The sequence below is a fragment of the Podarcis raffonei genome, chromosome 6 (genome assembly GCF_027172205.1).
Source record: "Podarcis raffonei isolate rPodRaf1 chromosome 6, rPodRaf1.pri, whole genome shotgun sequence".
Lineage (NCBI taxonomy): Eukaryota > Metazoa > Chordata > Lepidosauria > Squamata > Lacertidae > Podarcis > Podarcis raffonei.
The window spans coordinates 90,041,727-90,060,075 of record NC_070607.1 but is presented as its reverse complement, the minus strand read 5'-3'; the positions used below and the strand labels follow the sequence as shown (position 1 = coordinate 90,060,075).

General features: G+C 45.5%; 1 protein-coding gene across 2 annotated transcripts in view; it reads left to right on the top strand.

Annotated features, from left to right (window-relative positions):
* Positions 1-17,848, top strand: part of GATA5 (GATA binding protein 5) — a 52,898-nt gene extending 35,050 nt beyond the window's left edge. For both annotated transcript variants that reach the window (XM_053394455.1, XM_053394456.1), the window contains exons 3-7: positions 4,565-4,734; positions 13,283-13,408; positions 14,693-14,780; positions 16,179-16,303; positions 17,084-17,848. In XM_053394455.1, coding sequence (XP_053250430.1) covers positions 4,565-4,734; positions 13,283-13,408; positions 14,693-14,780; positions 16,179-16,303; positions 17,084-17,239 — 665 coding nt within the window. In that variant the 3' untranslated portion in view covers positions 17,240-17,848. The remainder of the gene's footprint in view (positions 1-4,564; positions 4,735-13,282; positions 13,409-14,692; positions 14,781-16,178; positions 16,304-17,083) is intronic.
* Positions 17,849-18,349: the final 501 nt, after the last annotated feature.

The window sequence follows — 18,349 nt, the reverse complement described above, 5'->3', positions numbered from 1 at the left end:
CCTGTTTCTGGCTACTGTCAAGCTGTCCACCTTCATTTCATGCAAGATCAAAAAGCCCCCATGTTGGGACTTGCACCAGCAACCACTGGAGTATGTTTGTAGCTCCTTTGCATGCTTCTTGTGTATTGGGGTTGGGTGACCTGCATTGGTGACTGGGGTCCATTGGTAAGTGGTAAGGCAAATTGAAGGAAGGTCCAAGAATAGATGGAGAGCCAGAACCAACGACAGGACCCCATCCTTCTCCCTGCTGTGTTCTACCAGAGCAACATTGAGACTGAGGAGGAGAAAGGTGACAGGCACTGCCACCCTATGGATTGGATGAAAGATATAAGATAGGCAGGTGGAGGCTGGCTGAGGGCAGACTCAGGTTGGTGTGGGGCAGTGCCATATTCACTCTAATGGACCAGCCTCCACTGGCATGATAGACGTCTCCTCTGGGTAGTCTTCATGGGTTGGCTTTCTTGGTGTGTGGGTGTCATCAGCAAAATAGTCTTTGGGCATATCTGTCACTTTATGTATCTTTGCCCGATGCTCCACATAATTTGACTTTGCTTGGCCCATCAATCGTTTAAAAGCCCAACCGCATATAGAATCTGAAACTGGTGGGGAATAACACGCCACATTGTGTCTAGATCTCTAAATACAACTGGATGAGGGAGCATCTCTCTAAAATGCATGTGACTTCGTTCACATGGCACCAGAGAGGCAGTCATCTTGGTGTGTAGTTAACACACCCTATCCTTTGGATTGCATGTAATGCAATTCCATTTATAAATGTAGACTAGCATATGTTCACTTTCAAGTATGCATGCACATTTAACACTCTTCATATACATACCTTGACATTTGTTTTAAATTGATTTTAACATTGCATTTTTAAATTGCAGGGACCTTGTATTGAAGGGTAGGTAAGAAACTGAATAACTAATAATGACAATAAGAACACCACATGCATGGTCTTCTTCATGTGGCCCCCACTCTAGCTATTATATGACTTAAGGCTACAACCCGGTTCATTCTTTTAAAGGTAAAGGGACCCCTGACCATTAGGTCCAGTCGTGACCGACTCTGGGGTTGCAGCGCTCATCTCGCTTTATTGGCCGAGGGAGCCGGCGTACAGCTTCTGGGTCATGTGGCCAGCATGACTAAGCCGCTTCTGGCGAACCAGAGCAGTGCATGGAAACACCATTTACCTTCCCGCAGGAGTGGTACCTATTTATCTACTTGCACTTTGACGTGCTTTCGAACTGCTAGGTTGGCAGGAGTTCATTCTTTTAGATGGGAGTAAATTAAACATAGTACGACTTGCTTCTGCCTGTGCATAGGATTGCACAGCTCACCTTGATTAAGCACTAGCTGGATGCAGCCCATATCTATATATTCCCTATATTTATCTTTCTCCTGGATAAAATGTGTCTGTCGTACCTATACCTCCATTTTAAGATGATAAGATTCAATCTCTATTTTATTTAATGGTCTCTTCATGCATTGCAGTGGCATTCAGTTCTGAAAGTGCATTGGTGGAGGTCAGCTGTGAATCTGCCCTTTTTATTTGGTCAAGAGCACCTTCTAAATTATATCCTCTTATGATCCAAGCCTATGTAGCTAAGGTGCATGTGAGGCATTCTTGGTGCAGTACCTGAAAACTGCAGTGTCCTCTTTCCCTTAAATATTGAGTTGCCCTTCTCCAAGCATGCAGACTTCCATTTAAAAAATAAATAAATGAGTGAGGTTAAGCCAGGAAGGGGTAGACTTCACTTACTGCCCCCCATCTGACAAGCTAAGTTCATCCTTACTGTTAAAACTCTTGTGCCTGGTTTGGCTGTGGTGTGTATCTGCTGCAAGGAATGAAAGAGAAACCAGTCTTTGCTGGTATTTAACATGGGTCTGACTCCTTTTAAGCAATGAAAAGCCTTGGCTTGACCTACCAGTTTAAAACTCGCAGCCCTAAAAGCAAGGCATAGGGCAAATGTGTGTGCCTGAAGGCTTAGCTCTGACCCTCCATCGGAGCAGAGCTCTGGAGTCCTTGCCTACCACGAGGTCAGTATTTGGCCGGCGTCATGCTGTAAAACTGACTCCGAACCTCTACCCGGAGTCTGTCATTTGTCAGCTCTGAGCTGTCGGTGTGATTGATACCCAGGCCTCAGTATCCCCCAACCTTCTCCATCAGCCAAAGACATTCCAGCAGGTCTTGTCCAGTCTGCCTGTCGCCACCAGTCAGCAAGCAGCGCTGCTTGATTGAAATCAGGGAAGTCTCCCGATCTCCTCCGCCTCCCCTTTTATCATCTTAGAATAACATCATCCCGATCATTTATTTTTACAACCAAGCTGGGTCGCACTTCATCTCGCCCATTCACACAGCACAAAGCAAGCGTTTTTCTGGGGGCAAATGGAAGCCATACACTCCTCCGAGTCTCCGCCGATGTCAGTGGCTATTAGTTATGGCTGCTTCATTGACAATACATTTATCACTAATTAAAGAATACAAGAAATTAACTGAAAAGGGGGGGGGTGTGGGGACTGAGTGGAGGGGATGTAGATCATTTTTCTACTTGTCTAGTTCAGGAGACACATGGCTGCCTCTTAAAAACATAAGAAAGAGACAAGTATTGGAAATTTGATTGTTTTAATGCTCTGATCCTAAACCCCTTGGGCAAAATCTAGATGCACCTCAGCTTCGTGAACATCAGTGAAATCCTAACAATCTATTTTGTTTGTATTTCTATCCCGTCTCTCATTGGAAGGCATATAAAAATACAGTTAGAACTACAACAGTACACACAGCCACACCCATAACCCCAAAACAATCCATACAGCACATTGCAGATTGCAGGGACAAAATGCAATCTGGAAGAAGATACCAATGATACAGTAGGGTGGCGCTGTGGTCTAAAACCACTGAGTCTCTTGGACTTGCTGATCGGAAGCTCAGCGGTTCGAATCCGCATGAAGGGGGGAGCTTCTGTTGCTCTGTCCCAGCTTCTGCCAACCTAGCAGTTCGAAAGCATACCAGTGCAAGTAGATAAATAGGTACCTCTGCAGTGGGGAGGTAAACTGTGTTTCCATGTGCTCTGGCTAAGCGGTTTAGTCGTGCTGGCCACATGACCCGGAAAGCTGTCTGTGGACAAACGCTGGCTCCCTCAATCTGAAAAGCGAGACGAGCACTGCAACCCCATAGTCACCTTTGACTGGACTTAACCGTCCAGGGGTCCTTTAGCTTTTTTACCTTTTCCAATAATACGAAGTGGAAACTATTGGTTTTAAGTGTTCACTCCTCATATCATAGACTTGTAGAGTTGTCAGGGACACAAAGGGTCATCCAGTCCAGGAATGCAATGCAGGAATCACAACTAAAGTTCTATATATACTGATAGCAATACTCTAATTGAGTACTGATGGTACCTCATGCCTCTTTCTCCTTCCAACTCACCTCTCTTTTCAAGATCTCTCAACCTCTTGGCTCTCACCTAAGACACAACTCATCCAGACTGGTTCTCTCTCTCTCAGGGCCCAAGCACAGTCCCTTGTCTTAAATATATACACACAGTGGTCATTTTCTTGTCTCTCGGTCATACTGATTGGGCTTCCTGCCCTTAGTCCAATGTTATACCCGACTTACAAATGTTTGTGCACACAATAACCCTGAGGCTGTGTTTGAGGAGAGCAGGAAGGAATGCCCTCTATGAGGTTCACCCTTCCTTGAAATTCTTTGCCCTTCTTTCACTCCCATGGAATGCAATGGATTTCTCTGGGGGAAGGTTGGGGGGCAGGTTTATCCTTTAACATTATTGACACAACAAAAGGGTGTTAGTGGCGAATTCCTTCCTGTTCATCAGTTGCAGTGCTAATAATAATAATAATAATTAATAATAATTTATTATTTATAGCCTGCCCATCTGGCTGGGTTTGCCTAGCCATTCTGGGCGGCTCCCAACAGAATTAAAAACACAATAAAAAATCAAACATTAAAAACCTCCCTAAACAGGACTGCCTTCAGATGTCTTCTAAATGCCAGGTAGTTGTTCATTTCCTTGATATCTGATGGGAGGGTGTTCCACAGGGTGGGTGCCACTACAGAGAAGGCCCTCTGCCTCGTTCCCCAAGCCACCATTTTGCTGCTGCCCCAAGAGGCTATGGCGTACCAAAAGGGGGACAAAAATAAACCCAGAATATTTGTGGTATGGATCCTGTGGGATTTCAGCAGGAAGTTAAGGGGATATGCACCAATTGGATGTGAAGCAATGAGGCAACCTCACCCAAAATTGAAGGTATAAGCAGTATTGACAGTGGGATCTCTTGTGACTGTCTTGCCCCATCATGAGCACAAATTTTCATAAATGCAATGGAAATGATGTCTGGTGGGAGCCTCTGTAAGGAGCTTCAAAACCTAGCCTGTAGGCTTTCTGAAGCCATCGTTCCCATTCCACGACTTACTGTACTTCACGGTTGGAGATTTACCATTTCTGAGATGTGCTACGGTGTCTCTTGTCTCGATGCTGTGAAGGGACCGGGTCCCTACTTGAATGCCTAACGAAATGTGTCTCACCTTTTGTTTCACTTTCAGAGTTCTTAGAGGAATTCCCCGGAGATGGCAGAGAATGTGTTAACTGTGGAGCGATGTCCACTCCTCTTTGGAGGAAAGATGGGACAGGGCACTACCTGTGCAACGCCTGTGGTCTATATCACAAAATGAATGGCATTAACCGGCCTCTCATCAAGCCCCAGAAAAGGCTGGTAAGTCTGGCTAACCCTCAGTTGGCTTCTGTTTTACTAAAGGATTCTCCACATCCACCTTGTCTGGTCTTTAATATTGGATGGCCTCTTGTGTTTACTGCTTCTGGGGTCTTAGGTGTCAGGGGCAGGGTATTTTTCAAGCCAGGAGCCACACTCAACCTTTCAGGGGCCACATACCTACATGCCACTCTCCATCCAGGTGAGCCAGAGGCCTTGTCACAGATTAAGGGTCTGGAAGAGGTGTGAGGTCTGGACAGATTTCTACGGTTTCAGATTGAAATGCCTTGGGGCCACATTTAGGTCTGAAATCCACATTCTCTCTGCTTGCGGATGGTACCAGGGGTATGGAATTCTCTTCCCAGTAAATCAAGTAGGCATCGTTTGCAATGAGCTACACAAGCCAACTTAATTCTTGATTATTTCAGCAAGCCGCCTTATGAAAACGATTTACAGTTTTCATCAGCTTCTTGTCAGATGACCCATTCCTGTATTTCCACTGGATTTTATTCCTTACATTGTTTAGTTGAGGTTCTGCACATTGCATGGGAGGAAAGAGGGAAGGAGAGATTTCCAATATAGAAATGAATAAATCTTATAATCATAGAAATTGTAGACTTGGGAGAGATCACGGGGTCATCTAGTCCAATGCAGGAATCTTTTGCCCAATGGGGGGCTCGAACCCACAACCCTGAGATTAAAAGTCTCATGTTCTACCAACTGAGCTATAATACGATGGTCTGGCATGCATAGTGTTGATATTTTGAGTGGGCAGACTGATTTCCACACAGCACTTGCCTCCCTCTTTTGCTTCTAACCTGATAGGCAGATTAAAGGTAAAGGGACCCCTGACCATTAGGTCCAGTCGTGGCCGACTCGGGTTGCGGCGCTCATCTCGCTCTATAGGCCGAGGGAGCCGGCGTACAGCTTCCAGGTCATGTGGCCAGCATGACTAAGCCGCTTCTGGTGAACCAGAGCAGTGAACCGAAACGCCGTTTACCTTCTCACCAGAGTGGTACCAATTTATCTACTTGCACTTTGACATGCTTTCGAACTGCTAGGTTGGCAGGAGCAGTGACCGAGCAACGGGAGCTCACCCCGTCGCAGGGATTCGAACCGCCGACCTTCTGATCGGCAAGTCCTAGGCTCTGTGGTTTAACCCATAGCGCCACCTGCGTCCCTTCAATAGGCAGATTAGAACCTCCATTTTCAGAGTCAGTAAAATCTACACGCCAGTTGCTATGCCTTCCTGTTCTGGTTAATGGGCTTCCTGGAAGTATCTGGCATTATACTAGTTAAAACAGGGTGTTGGACTCCTCCCTCCCTCTCTCTCTCTCTCTCTCTCTCTCTCTCTCTCTCTCTCTCTCTCTCTCTCTGTGTTTGTGTGTGTCCTACCCACACCCACCCACCCACCCACACCCCATGGGTCTGATCCAGCAGGTGGCTGCTTATATTCTGAACTCTTTGCAAACTGAGTGGATGCCAATGCAGAGATCTTGGGACTGTTCTCTCCTCCTGCACAAGGAAAGCTGCCTACCAGAACTCCCCTGGATCAGGCCCAAGGCCCATTTAGTCCAGCATTCTGGGAAGCCCACAAGCAAGCCCCCCGGGTGCAAGACCCCTCTCCCCACTTGCGATTTCCAACAACTGGTATTCAGAGGCTTACTGCTGCCAGTACTGAAGGCACAAAGCCATCCTGGTAAGTAGGCTTTTCCACCAGAAATCTGTCTACTAAGCTAATCTGTCTAACAATTTTAATAAGATTGAGTTTACATCCAGAGACTCTGGAAGCTGGGTGTAGTTCCTGTATCTTGGAGATGGGTGTGTTGTCAGTTTTAGATAGCGTTGCATTCTCTATGAAGCAGCAAATATAGTCTGTGGGTTCTCTTGGACCCAGCTTTTTGCTTAAGGCTCAGGTTACTTTGGTGGCTAGGTATGTTTCTGACCAGCTTTGGTTTGTGAGTCAGCTGCAATCTTTCCTGGATCAGCTTAGCTGGTCTATGATGATTCAAGCACTGGTAATCTTGAAGATAAGGCTGCTCTCTTGGCTGGTTTGGAAGCCATGACTGGTGCAGAATTCTGCAGCCTGTTTGCTATTGGGTGTTGGCTACTGCCAACATGGGACACAGGTGGTGCTGTGGGTTAAACCACAGAGCCTAGGACTTGCCGATCAGAAGGTCGGCGGTTCGAATCCCCGCAACGGGGTGAGCTCCCGTTGCTCGGTCCCTGCCAACCTAGCAGTTCGAAAGCACGCCAAAGTGCAGGTAGATAAATAGGTACCACTCCAGCGGGAAGGTAAACGGCGTTTCCGTGTGCTGCTCTGGTTCGCCAGATGCGGCTTAGTCATGCTGGCCACATGACCTGGAAGCTGTACGCCGGCTCCCTCGGCCTATAGAGCGAGATGAGCGCCGCAACCCCAGAGTCGGCCACGACTGGACCTAATGGTCAGGGGTCGCTTTACCTTTACTTTTTACTGCCAACATATAACACCTATTATTATTTATTGTTTATTAAATTAGTATACAAACCACCATCCATAGATCTTGGGGTAGTACACTGCATAAAAATACAAGATAAAAACACAAAAGACATAATAAAAACAAGAACAAAACAAACCCATAACACCCTCTTCCACAAACACATTTAAAAGGAAAGAGAATGCAAACCAACCAAAGGCCTGATTGAAGAGGCATGTTTTTGCCTGGAACCTAAAGATGCATAATGGAGGTGCCAGGAAAACATCCCTGGGGAGAGCATTCCACAAACAGGGAGCCACTGCAGAAAAGGCCCCGGCTTGTGTTGCCACCCTCTGGACCTCTGGAGGAGGCACACAAAGAAGGACCTCACATGATGATTGCGGGGTCTGGGTGGGACATTGAGTTATTGTGGTTCTGAGCTGTTTGAGTTGAGGTTGCTCCACTGACTGCCAGTATGTTCTTGAATGTACTTGGAGAAGAGCTGTGGCTCAGTGGCAGAGCATCTACCTTCCCTGCAAAAGGGCCCAGGTTCAATTCCTGGCATCTCCAGGTGGGGCTGGGAGAGGAGCCTTGGTCTGGAACCCTGGAGAGTTGCTGCTGCCAGCCTGTGTAGACAGTACTGAGCTAGACAGAACAATGGATCTCACTCCACCAACCTATTTTCAAGGTCTTGCTATTGGCATACAGTCTTAAGCAACCTGGGGCCAGTGTGCATATGAGATCACCTTATTCCCCATTCCTCTGCCTGATCTTTGCATTCTGCCACTGAGGCATATCTGAGGATGCCTACAGGGTCAGACTCTCTTCAGCAAGAAAGTGTGCATTCAGTGTAGGAACTTTTGTGGAACCTTTTGCAACATGTTCTTCATATATGTGACTTTTTCCACTTGCAATTTTATTTTGAATACATCCAAATGCAGGTTTTAAAACCACGTGACTGCTACTCCCTGCTTTGCTTTGCTTTTGGCCTGCTTTTCAGGTTTGGGGTTCCAATTTTAGGTTTCCTAAAGAAAGCCCAAGCTTTCAAAAAGCACAGCCATTCCCCAGATTCAGTCTGCAAAACTCTGGCGCCTCATGGTTGGAGTCAAGACTGCCTATGTTTACATTTAGCAACTTCACACTTCATCTAATTTTATACCCTGTGGCTGGACTCCAGCTAACTCGGAGTAGACCCACTGAAAGTAATGACCCTAAGTTAGTCACGTTCAGTAATTTCAATGGGTCTACTCTGAGCAGGAATAGCATTGGATACAACCCAATGCGTCTTTCCCTTCCACTGTTACTCACCGAGCTTTAAAGTATAACATTCTTCCCTCCCCCTTCAGTTGTTTAGAGAATATATCTTACATCCCTGGCAGCAGAAATGTTGACTTGTCCTTGGGATTCCAAAGGTATTTCCCATGACCTTCATCTGTCTTTGCTGGATTAAAACTATTCAAGCCCTAAATGTAGTATTGGAAAGGGAGAGGAAAATACACAATGACAGCTGATCAGTATGCACCTGGAATCTGCCTTAATCAAAGTTAAAAAGGGGGAGATTGTGGGCAAATTGTCCAATTCTAATCGCAGTGGTGAATGAAGATAAGCCCTTTCCTAGTACTGCTGTTTCTTCTTCTTCTTCTTCTCCTTCTCCTCCTCCTCCTCCTCCTCCTCCTCCTCCTCCTTCTTCTTCTTCTTCTTCTTCTTCTATCACTCGTAGCTGAGTAAGATTGTCTTCCATAAACACGGTTTTAACAAAAAAAAATTTTTCCTTCCAGTAGCACCTTAAAGACCAACTAAGTTAGTTCTTGGTATGAGCTTTCGTGTGCATGCACACTTCTTCAGATAGGTATCTTTAAGGTGCTACTGGAAGGAAAAAATTTTTTTTGTTTTGACTATGGCAGACCAACACGGCTACCTATCTGTAACGGTTTTAACAGTGAGTCCATAAGTGACTGCAGAGGCCAATTCTGGATCCTTCCACAGTGGGGGCATAGGTTTCCGGGCAGGAGTTGATCATGGTGAGGGTTTGCCAAGTATACCTTCCTCTTAGCACGTTTCTCCCTTGCGTCCTGAGTTCGAGTGTCTTCAAAGCCCATGACACCTTTGGTAAAGGCTGTTCTCCAATTGGAGCTCTCACAGGCCAATGTTTCCCAGTTGTCGGTGTTTACACTACATTTTTTTTGATTTGCCTAGAGAGAGTCTTTGAACCTCTTTTGTTGACCACCGGCATTACGCTTTCCATTTTTAAGTTCGGACTAGAGTAGTTGGACATGAAGATAAGATCTAACCTAATATTGCTAGTTAACCTCCCCTTAGCCCCCTCTCCTAACCAAGCATGCATCTGGAATCAGAGTTTGACTAAGAACTAAAGTTCTGGGGAAGGTTAGCCAGAGGGGAGAGTTGTCCATCTCTTTCCCTCAGAATCATAGGAAGGGACCACGAGGATCATCTAGTCCAACCCCTGCAATGCAGGTATCTTTTGCCCAACATGGGGCATGGACCCATGGCTGTTTTTTGGGTGCTCACACAGTATGTTCAACAGATGTACAATTTGTGCACACAAATCGTTGAGCTGCACACTGGCACGTTTATTCACAGGTAGCATTCAACAAGTGTACACCAGAGTACAAAAGAGTTGAGCTGCCTTTCACACAAACGCTTGTGTGGGTGTAGAGTCAACCATATAAAGAATGGGAGAAAATAATTGTTCAGCTGAGTATCGTGTGTCTTTCGAGCCACAAAGACTCTGGGTGCGACTCTCCATCTTGGTTCAGTCCTCTGGCTTTGTAGCTGAGGCTGCGTACGAGCCTTTCCTGCGTGCTTTGAATGAAACACATTACAAAGTCCACGATACCAAAAGCTTATCAGCTGCATTTGGCTGCCGAGCGCAGTCTGGGGTGGACTTTCTGTTTTAAGGGCTCGGTCTGGTTTTGTATAAACAAACACATCGGGGCGCAATGTTGAAGTCAACAACTTCCTAGCCAAGGTCAAAGCTCCGCAAAGGCAGAGTTTAATAGGAAGAGGAGGGAGGAATTCACTTTCTCTTTTTAAAAAAGCACAGTAAGAATAGTGCTGGAGCTGTTGCAACAAATGTGCCTCCCTCCCTCCTTCCCTGACAACCAAAATAGACCTTAGTCTTTTACCACTATTGCCAAATGCTGGAGAGAATTTGTAATCTGACTGTTTCTCTTCTGGAAGAGTAGTCCTTTTCCTACAGGGCTCATCCGCTATGGTCACAGTCACACCATATGTTTCGATCACTCTTATATGTCTTTAAACAGTCATGGCTTCCTCCCAAAGAATCCTAGGAACTGTGGTTTGAAGGGGGCTGATAGCTGATATGAGACCCTTAAGAAATGGCATTTCTTAAGGATTTTGTTTTTTGGGGGGAAGCCATGCCACTGTTTGATCAAACAGTATCACAGCAATCCTTACAGTCCTAGTTGATTTTACTTTAATTAACAATATTGTGATCTGTCGACACTTTTTTCCATTATCGTGATCACAGTGTTTAACCAATAATTTTGTTGAGGTCTGTAATGCTGGCCATTTTTGCTACAGCCGCTGTAGAATGTGACCTGGCAGGGAAGGAGGGATGACCCCATATTACATATTACTATATAAAGCAGTGGGAGAAAACAAACACAAAACATTCAGGCCTGGACCTGGAAATCCCAAACCTGTGCCTAGAAATGGGGAACAAACATGTGGGTGAGCATTCAGGAACTTCACAACCAGAATGCTAAAATGTGTCATTCCACTATGTCTTCCTGAAATGCCGGTCACCACTGTGGTCTTTGCAATACTTCTTGTTCTGATTCCTGCTCCCCTTCACTTAATTCATCATTTGTGGGGACCAAGTTTTTAATAGCGAAACAAACGGATGCACAGTTTTTTTTTTGCATTGTGGGTAATTTCCAAGGCAATGGGTGATGCTCACAAAGAACTGATACTTTAAGGCTGTGAAATATTATTGAAGCACCTAAAGTGAGAGTATGTTAGTTCGCAAGATGTATCTGCTGCAGGACTACACAATATCAAGCTGCCAGTTTGGGGTGGGGGGTTAGAGAGCCTTCCCTCATCACATAGAACTGTAGAGTTGGAAGGGACCCTGGAGGTCCTCTAGTCCAACCCCTGCAATGCAGGAATCTCAGCTAAAGCATCCATGGCAGACGGCCATCCAACCTCTGCTTTAAAACCTCCAAGGAAGGAGAGTCCATAACCTCCCGAGAGAGACCGTTCCACTGTCAAACAGCTGTTACCATCAGAAAGTTTTTCCTGATGTTTAGCTGGGATCTCCTTTCTTGTAACTTGAATCCATTGGTTGGGGTTCTACCCTCCAGAGCAGGAGAAAACAAGCTTGCTCCATCCTCCATGTGACAGCCCTTTGGATATTCAAAGATGGCTATCATATCTCCTCTCTGTCTCCTCTTCTCCAGGCTAAACATACTCAACTCCCTCAACCATTCCTCATAAGGCTCAGTTTCCAGACCCTTGATTGTCTTGGTTGCCATCAAAGCTTCCTAAATATTTTTAAAACACTTCTATACACACACAGAGAGAGAGGGGGTAACTTTTCATGTGAAAGGAGGAGTACTTGTTTCACCAGGCACAAATCCAATGGTATGATTCTCACGCTGGCATCTCTGAAGCAAATCATCACGAACTTCACATGGAACTGCTGATTGCATGTAGCAGTCAAAATATGTTTCTCTGTTTGGATCAGAGACTTAGCAGTGGAACAAGTTGGGCTCCATAATTCTAACTCGTGAAACTTTCTCATTTGAAGCCCTTAAAAGTGAAGGGGTTGCAAGAGAGCCAGAGAATCTCTTAATTTTCTTCATGAACATGGGTACATGTATGAACACACCTTGAAGAAGACACCAGGGGCTGGTGATAATTGCCTTGGGTGATAGTGGTAGGAGATTCAGCTCATCCAGGTACCCTTAGCATTGTCAGTTCTTGCACTGTAATTTTTTACTACAGTGGTATCTCGGGTTAAGTACTTAATTCATTCCGGAGGTCCGTACTTAACCTGAAACTGTTCTTAACCTGAAGCACCACTTTTGCTAATGGGGCCTCCTGCTGCCACCGCACCGCACCGCCAGAGCACGATTTCTGTTCTCATCCTGAAGCAAAGTTCTTAACCTGAAGCACTATTTCTGGGTTAGCGGAGTCTGTAACCTGAAGCGTATGTAACCCGAGATACCACTGTATTCTGCTTGTTTACACAACCATCGTGCAAGGAAGGCCACTGGGTTATTTCTCTCTCTCTCCCTCCCTCCCTCCCTCCCTCCCTCACTGTGTGTGTATATATACTTTTTGCGCCATAAGACACACCAGACCATAAGACGCACCTAGTTTTTGGAAGAGGAAAACAAGAAAAAAAATATTCTGAATCCCAGAAGCCAGGACAGCCAGCAGGATCACAGCGCAGCGATCCCACTGGCTATCCTGGCTTATGGGATAGCTATGCGTAGCCTCTCCCGGGCAAGGGGAGCTTTCATCCCACTGCCCAGGAGAGGCTGCGCATGGCTAAGGCTCCCCCAAGAGTCGCGCTCCCTTTAAAGAGCACGCAGAGTGTGTGTGCAGCTCTTTAAAGGGAGCGCTGAGCAGAGCCTCCCGCCTCCATTCGCTCCATAATGCAGACACATTTCCCCTTACTTTTCAGAAGGGGAAAAGTGCATCTTATAGAGCGAAAAATACGATATATACAGGGTGAGTCCTTTAAAAGAGGCCCTGTGGATATAGAGTGCACATGTTCCACGGGGCCTCTTTTAAAAGACTCACCCTGTATATTTCAACAGTTAACAAATTTAATAAAAAAAATACATAGTTTCCCATTAATATTCAGTTACCTTCTCCACCCAGTACATAGTTATAAGCTATGGAATTCATCCCCCCAAGATGGGAGCGGTGACCGCCATCCTGGATGGCTTTAAAAAGCAATTAGACATGTTTATATTTGACGTCACATCAACCCCTCATCTTCTAGGAAATGGGCTTTATCTCAGATTTGATCATTTCCTGCCTGATGCAAATGCAGCAGCGCTTCAGCACCACCCCACTTATATATATTTCTTCCTTTTCAGTCCTCCTCTAGACGCGCCGGTCTCTGCTGCACTAACTGCCATACGACCAACACTACGCTCTGGAGACGGAACGCAGAAGGGGAGCCAGTCTGCAACGCATGCGGATTATACATGAAACTGCATGGGGTAAGGAGCATGTATTCATTAGCCTGGTATTCTGAGCATGTGTCTCTTCAAACACAAAGCCCCAGAGAAATAATAAATGCAGAAACAAGTACAATATATAGAAATAAATACAGGCACACATACCTCAGTTTACACCGGAGTTACATTCCAGGTCACCGCATGCATTGGCAGAGCGCATTAAGCCGCCCGCCCCAGCCCTCCTCCTTCCGGTGCTGAACATGGTACATGCGTGCATCAAATGCACACAAATTGAGAGTGGCCTGTATGTAGTTAAAAACAATGACTCTAAAGGTCAGTTCACAAAAGAATCAGACACAAAAACCCTTCTACCCAACAACAGGATGGACAAATACTGCCATAAAGGCAGCACAATATAGTGGTCTCCATCAGTTCCCAAATACAGTGGTACCTCAGGTTAAGAACTTAATTCGTTCTGGAGGTCTGTTCTTAACCTGAGACTGTTCTTAACCTGAAGCACCACTTTAGTTAATGGGGCCTCCTGCTGCCACCGTGCCGCTGGAGGACGATTTCTGTTCTCATCCTGAAGCAAAGTTCTTAACCCGAGGTAATATTTCTGGGTTAGCGGAGTTTGTAACCTGAAACATATGTAACCTGAAGCGTATGTAATCCGAGGTACCACTGTACTTGAGAAAGAAACGTGTATTTGCCTTCTTGGGGAGAGTGTTTTGCAACTGAGGGGCTACCACGGAAAAGGCCTGTTCTCTCATTGCTCTCCTCCAAACTTTTCTTGAAAAAGGGCACTGAGAGAAAAGGTTCAGACAACTATTTTGGGGTCTGGGTCAGTACTTATGAGATAAGGCAGTCTATAAGGAATCAGGGTCCTAAGCTTTATGCACCAAGATCAGCATTTTGATTTGAGTTCAGAAGTGGAATCTGCCGCTGGGCCAGAACCTGTGCCAGTGTGCTTTGCGTCTTTCCAAAATGTGGACCTAGGTTTCACCTGTCCCAGAGACAGAAGACTGTCCTTGTTCAAGAAGTAAAAATACTGTAGTCATCAGCCACAGCTATTTCTCCTACCCCAGTAGTGTAGGAAAGAAAAGGGAGAAAATATGGGTGTGTGTGTCTGTCGTAAGGTTCTCCAAATACTCTGCCTCATGCATCTACTAGCCCAAGGACTGCCAATGAGAAAAATGAACCCCTTTGAAGAACAAGGACACCGTCTGCATTGCACAGATACAGTGACTATAAAGCGAATACTGGAGTGCTCTGCAGAAAAGCAAGTCAAAGCTGGTACTGATGATTCTTCCTCTTTTTGATGTCAAGGTACCCAGACCTCTGGCAATGAAAAAAGAAAGCATCCAGACAAGGAAGAGGAAACCTAAAAATATCACCAAAGGAAAATCCTCAACAGGTATCAATAATAATAGTAAATTATAAAATAAATGCCGTCTCGGTGCATGCGTGGCTGTCCTGCTCCAAAAAGCTTACAATCCGACCTTCTACACTGCAGAATTAAGGAGAGGAAGGCAGTATCTGCATGATTTGATCCTTCGATGTCGACTCTTTCTACCATTGTGAAGCAGAATTCATGAAGTGTTCACACAGTTCATACACACTATGGAGTCAGCTACATTAGTAAAAAAACAGTGTTTTGAATGCATTATAAAGATGCAACACCAGATGGTGCTGGAGAGCAAAAAAAAATATTTGCGATTTTTCATAGCGTTGTTTTTTCCTATAACGATTTAATTTCTGACTTATTTATAGCGTCCCCCCCTGTGTGTAGATCCACCCCATGTGTTCGCACAGAGAGTTCATCTTTCTCTGTGTGTGTGATCCACAGTTCAGCCAAGGTTTCTCTCTCTGTGTTTAACCTTCACCCTCACACACATCCAACCCTAGCCAAACCCACAGTCCGAAGAGATGCCACCCAGAAAGAATTATTTCTTATGATTCTGCTGGCCGACTAGTTAGACCCTCTGTGAAGGATAAGGGTTAAAGCAAGGGCAAGGGTGAGCTTGAAGGAGGACAATTATAAAAATTAATATTAAATTATAAGTGATAAAATTAAAGTGCTTAGTCCTTGTTTGGCTATTTGGGGGTCGTCGTCCCCATTAAGATCTTCTAAGATTTACTAAAGTATTTTCTGTTTGTGCAAACCTTGGGGACTGCTCCTCTTGTGTGTGGACGGTACTGTTTTGGCTGCAAAAGGATTGGCACTCGGTGGGTTGAGTTCGCTGTTGGTAATGGGATAAAACGACAGGTAGGGAGCCTATTCCAATCTGAGGGCTGTATTCCATTGCAGGAACTTTCTGGGGGCCACATGCAGTGAGGGTAGGGGCCAGAGGCGAAAGCAGGGAAAGCAATGGATGTGATTGTTGCCTTTGTACAGTAGGCTAGATTCTAGCAATACAGAAGCTATAGATTCCCCTCCCTGCCTCTTCATCCTTCATCCCCAAAGCAAGAGCCATTATCACAGTTCCAGAAAATGTGACATCTAGGCAAAAGTTCTCAAGTTACATGCAGAGGAGAGCCAGTGAGAAGTATGGGGTGGGGTAGGGTCTAGGGAGGGTCCCAAGGGCCAAATAGATATCCCTGAAGGGCCACATTCAGCCCCTGGACCTGACAGTTCCTCACCTCTGAGAAAGAAGCAAATGTTTTGTCTGAGGCCTTGCACGGATGTCAGAAGTTTGAAGGAGATGGAAATATGAATAAATCATATGGCCTATAACTAGCAATAATAATGCAATCTGCTTCTGCTTCACACTTCCATTAATGTATGTATTCTTTAACCCATTTTATCTTGCAGGGTCCACCAATTCAACCACCAATTCCCCTTCCTCCATCACAAATTCTGAAAGCACCGTCACTTTAAAAACGGAACCCTCTGTAACAGCGCAATATCCAGGGCAGTCGATCGTGGCAGCTTCCCAGGTAAATGGATGATAGGAACTGCAGTACATCTTGACAAATGATACGATATGATATGTAGCATGCTCATGGATTTTGTGCTGCTGGTGGAGATGATAATGATGGACTCCTCTAGCAGTCATTGGCCAAGCTGCCGTAATTTCAGAGTCTCCTGGGCCAGTTAGAAATTGGGCATAGTCTTAGAGTACGGCAGGCCAGAGCGGAAATAAAGGCCTGTATTAAAAATGGAGGTCTATAAAAGGGGGCAGTAGACCAAAGGAATTATGGGAATGGAGATGAGTCCTGCAAAAGAATGAGTGGGAGACCTGAAGAAGGAATACAAGAGATTAGTGTTTCTCCCCAGCTGTTGGACCAAACTCCCATCAGCCCTGACTACTAGCTAGGGATGATGGGAGTTGTAGTCCAACCACAGCTGGGGACCCAAGTCTGAGAAACACTGAAAGGGAAACTAGAAGCAGGGAGGCATAAAGAAGGGTGTGTGTCGGGGATGGAGAACCTGTGGCTCTCTGGATGTTGTTGGACTCCAATTCCCATCAGCCCAAGCCAACAGTGGCCACTGCTCAGGGATGATGGGAGCTGTAGTCCAACAATATCTGGAGGGCTACAGGTTTCCCATTCTTTGTGTATACAGCCAGGAGCTGCAGAGATCAGGAAGACTGGAGGTCTGACCCGTGTTAAACATCTTAGTCTTTACGGTAGGGGTTAAAATAACCAATGCAATAGAAATTTCACCTGTAATGGGGACAGCAAGCCCATTCATTTCTTTGTTGCAAATCCTCGTAGGGTCCAAGCCAATCTGAAGACGCTCTGGCTGACAGCCACACCCAGTTCAAGTACGAGCCAGAGGACTACGCCTTCTCTGCGGCCACCATGACCCAGCAGTCGGGACTAAGTGTTCCTCTTCGCCAAGACTCGTGGTGCGCCCTGGCACTGGCCTAGGAAACTGGTTTTCCATTTTTAAAATTGAAAGCAGGCAGCAGATGAACCTATTGTTCCCATGACGTCAGTGGATAGCAGGCCAAAAAAATGGACCTTCCTACCTTAGTACTTTGGGTGATCACTGTGGGTCTATGTTTTCTAAATGCTGGCTTCTTTTTCCATGGAAGATGCACCATTTGAACTGAATATGGCCAATTGCCTCCCTCTTGACACATCTGACTCTATGGGTCTCTTTTGCTCTCAGAAAGTTTTCAAATTTTACCAGCACCAATCGAAAGTGGGAAGAAACCCAGACCTCTGTTCGGAGGAGGAGGTATCTATCTTCCCCATGATCCATTTTAAAGAAATAAATCTCAGAATCTATACTTTTGTTCACAGTGATTTCAACTCCCCTCTTTTTATGACTCCCCTGTGTGCAATTTTACTCCACTTCCCAATAAAGACTATAATAGAAAGTGGCACCAAGTAACTTAATTTTATTAAAATGTAAACAAGTCTTGCCTTCCTAATGTTTATTGGCGTGGGCAAGGCAAAGGGGGGAGGAAGGAGAGGGAAATAAACCTGTTTTAAAACATTTGCTGTTTTATATTAAAAAGAAAATACTTCTGATAGTGTGTTACCTTCTGGAGTGTCTAATTTATCACCATTTTAAAAAATAAATCGCACAGAGAAATTCTCTTGAACTGCTCTTCCAAGCATTCTGTTGAAGGAAGTTTCTCAACACACCAGCCCATCACACTGTAGCAGAGTTGGGACCACTCCCAGTCACCAGTCTAGCTGCCACATTGTGGATTAAGACTTTCATTGCCTACTTGTCATATTATACACCCAGGGTATGCTCTGAAGGCACATGAGGTCACCATCTTGCTGAGGTTCAGCAGGTCTGGGTCTGATCAGGGCCTGGAACTCCATGCCCACCACCCTGGGCTCCATGGCTGAAGAAAGGTAGGGTACAAATGTAAGAAAGTAAATGAATCTATCTGAGGCCGTACGCCTCTGAATGCCAGTCACTGGGGAACATGAGCCAGAGTTTGCACTGATGTTCCACATGGGGGCTTCCTATAGTCATCTGGTTGGCCCTTGTAAGTTCAGAAAGCTGGACAAGATGAG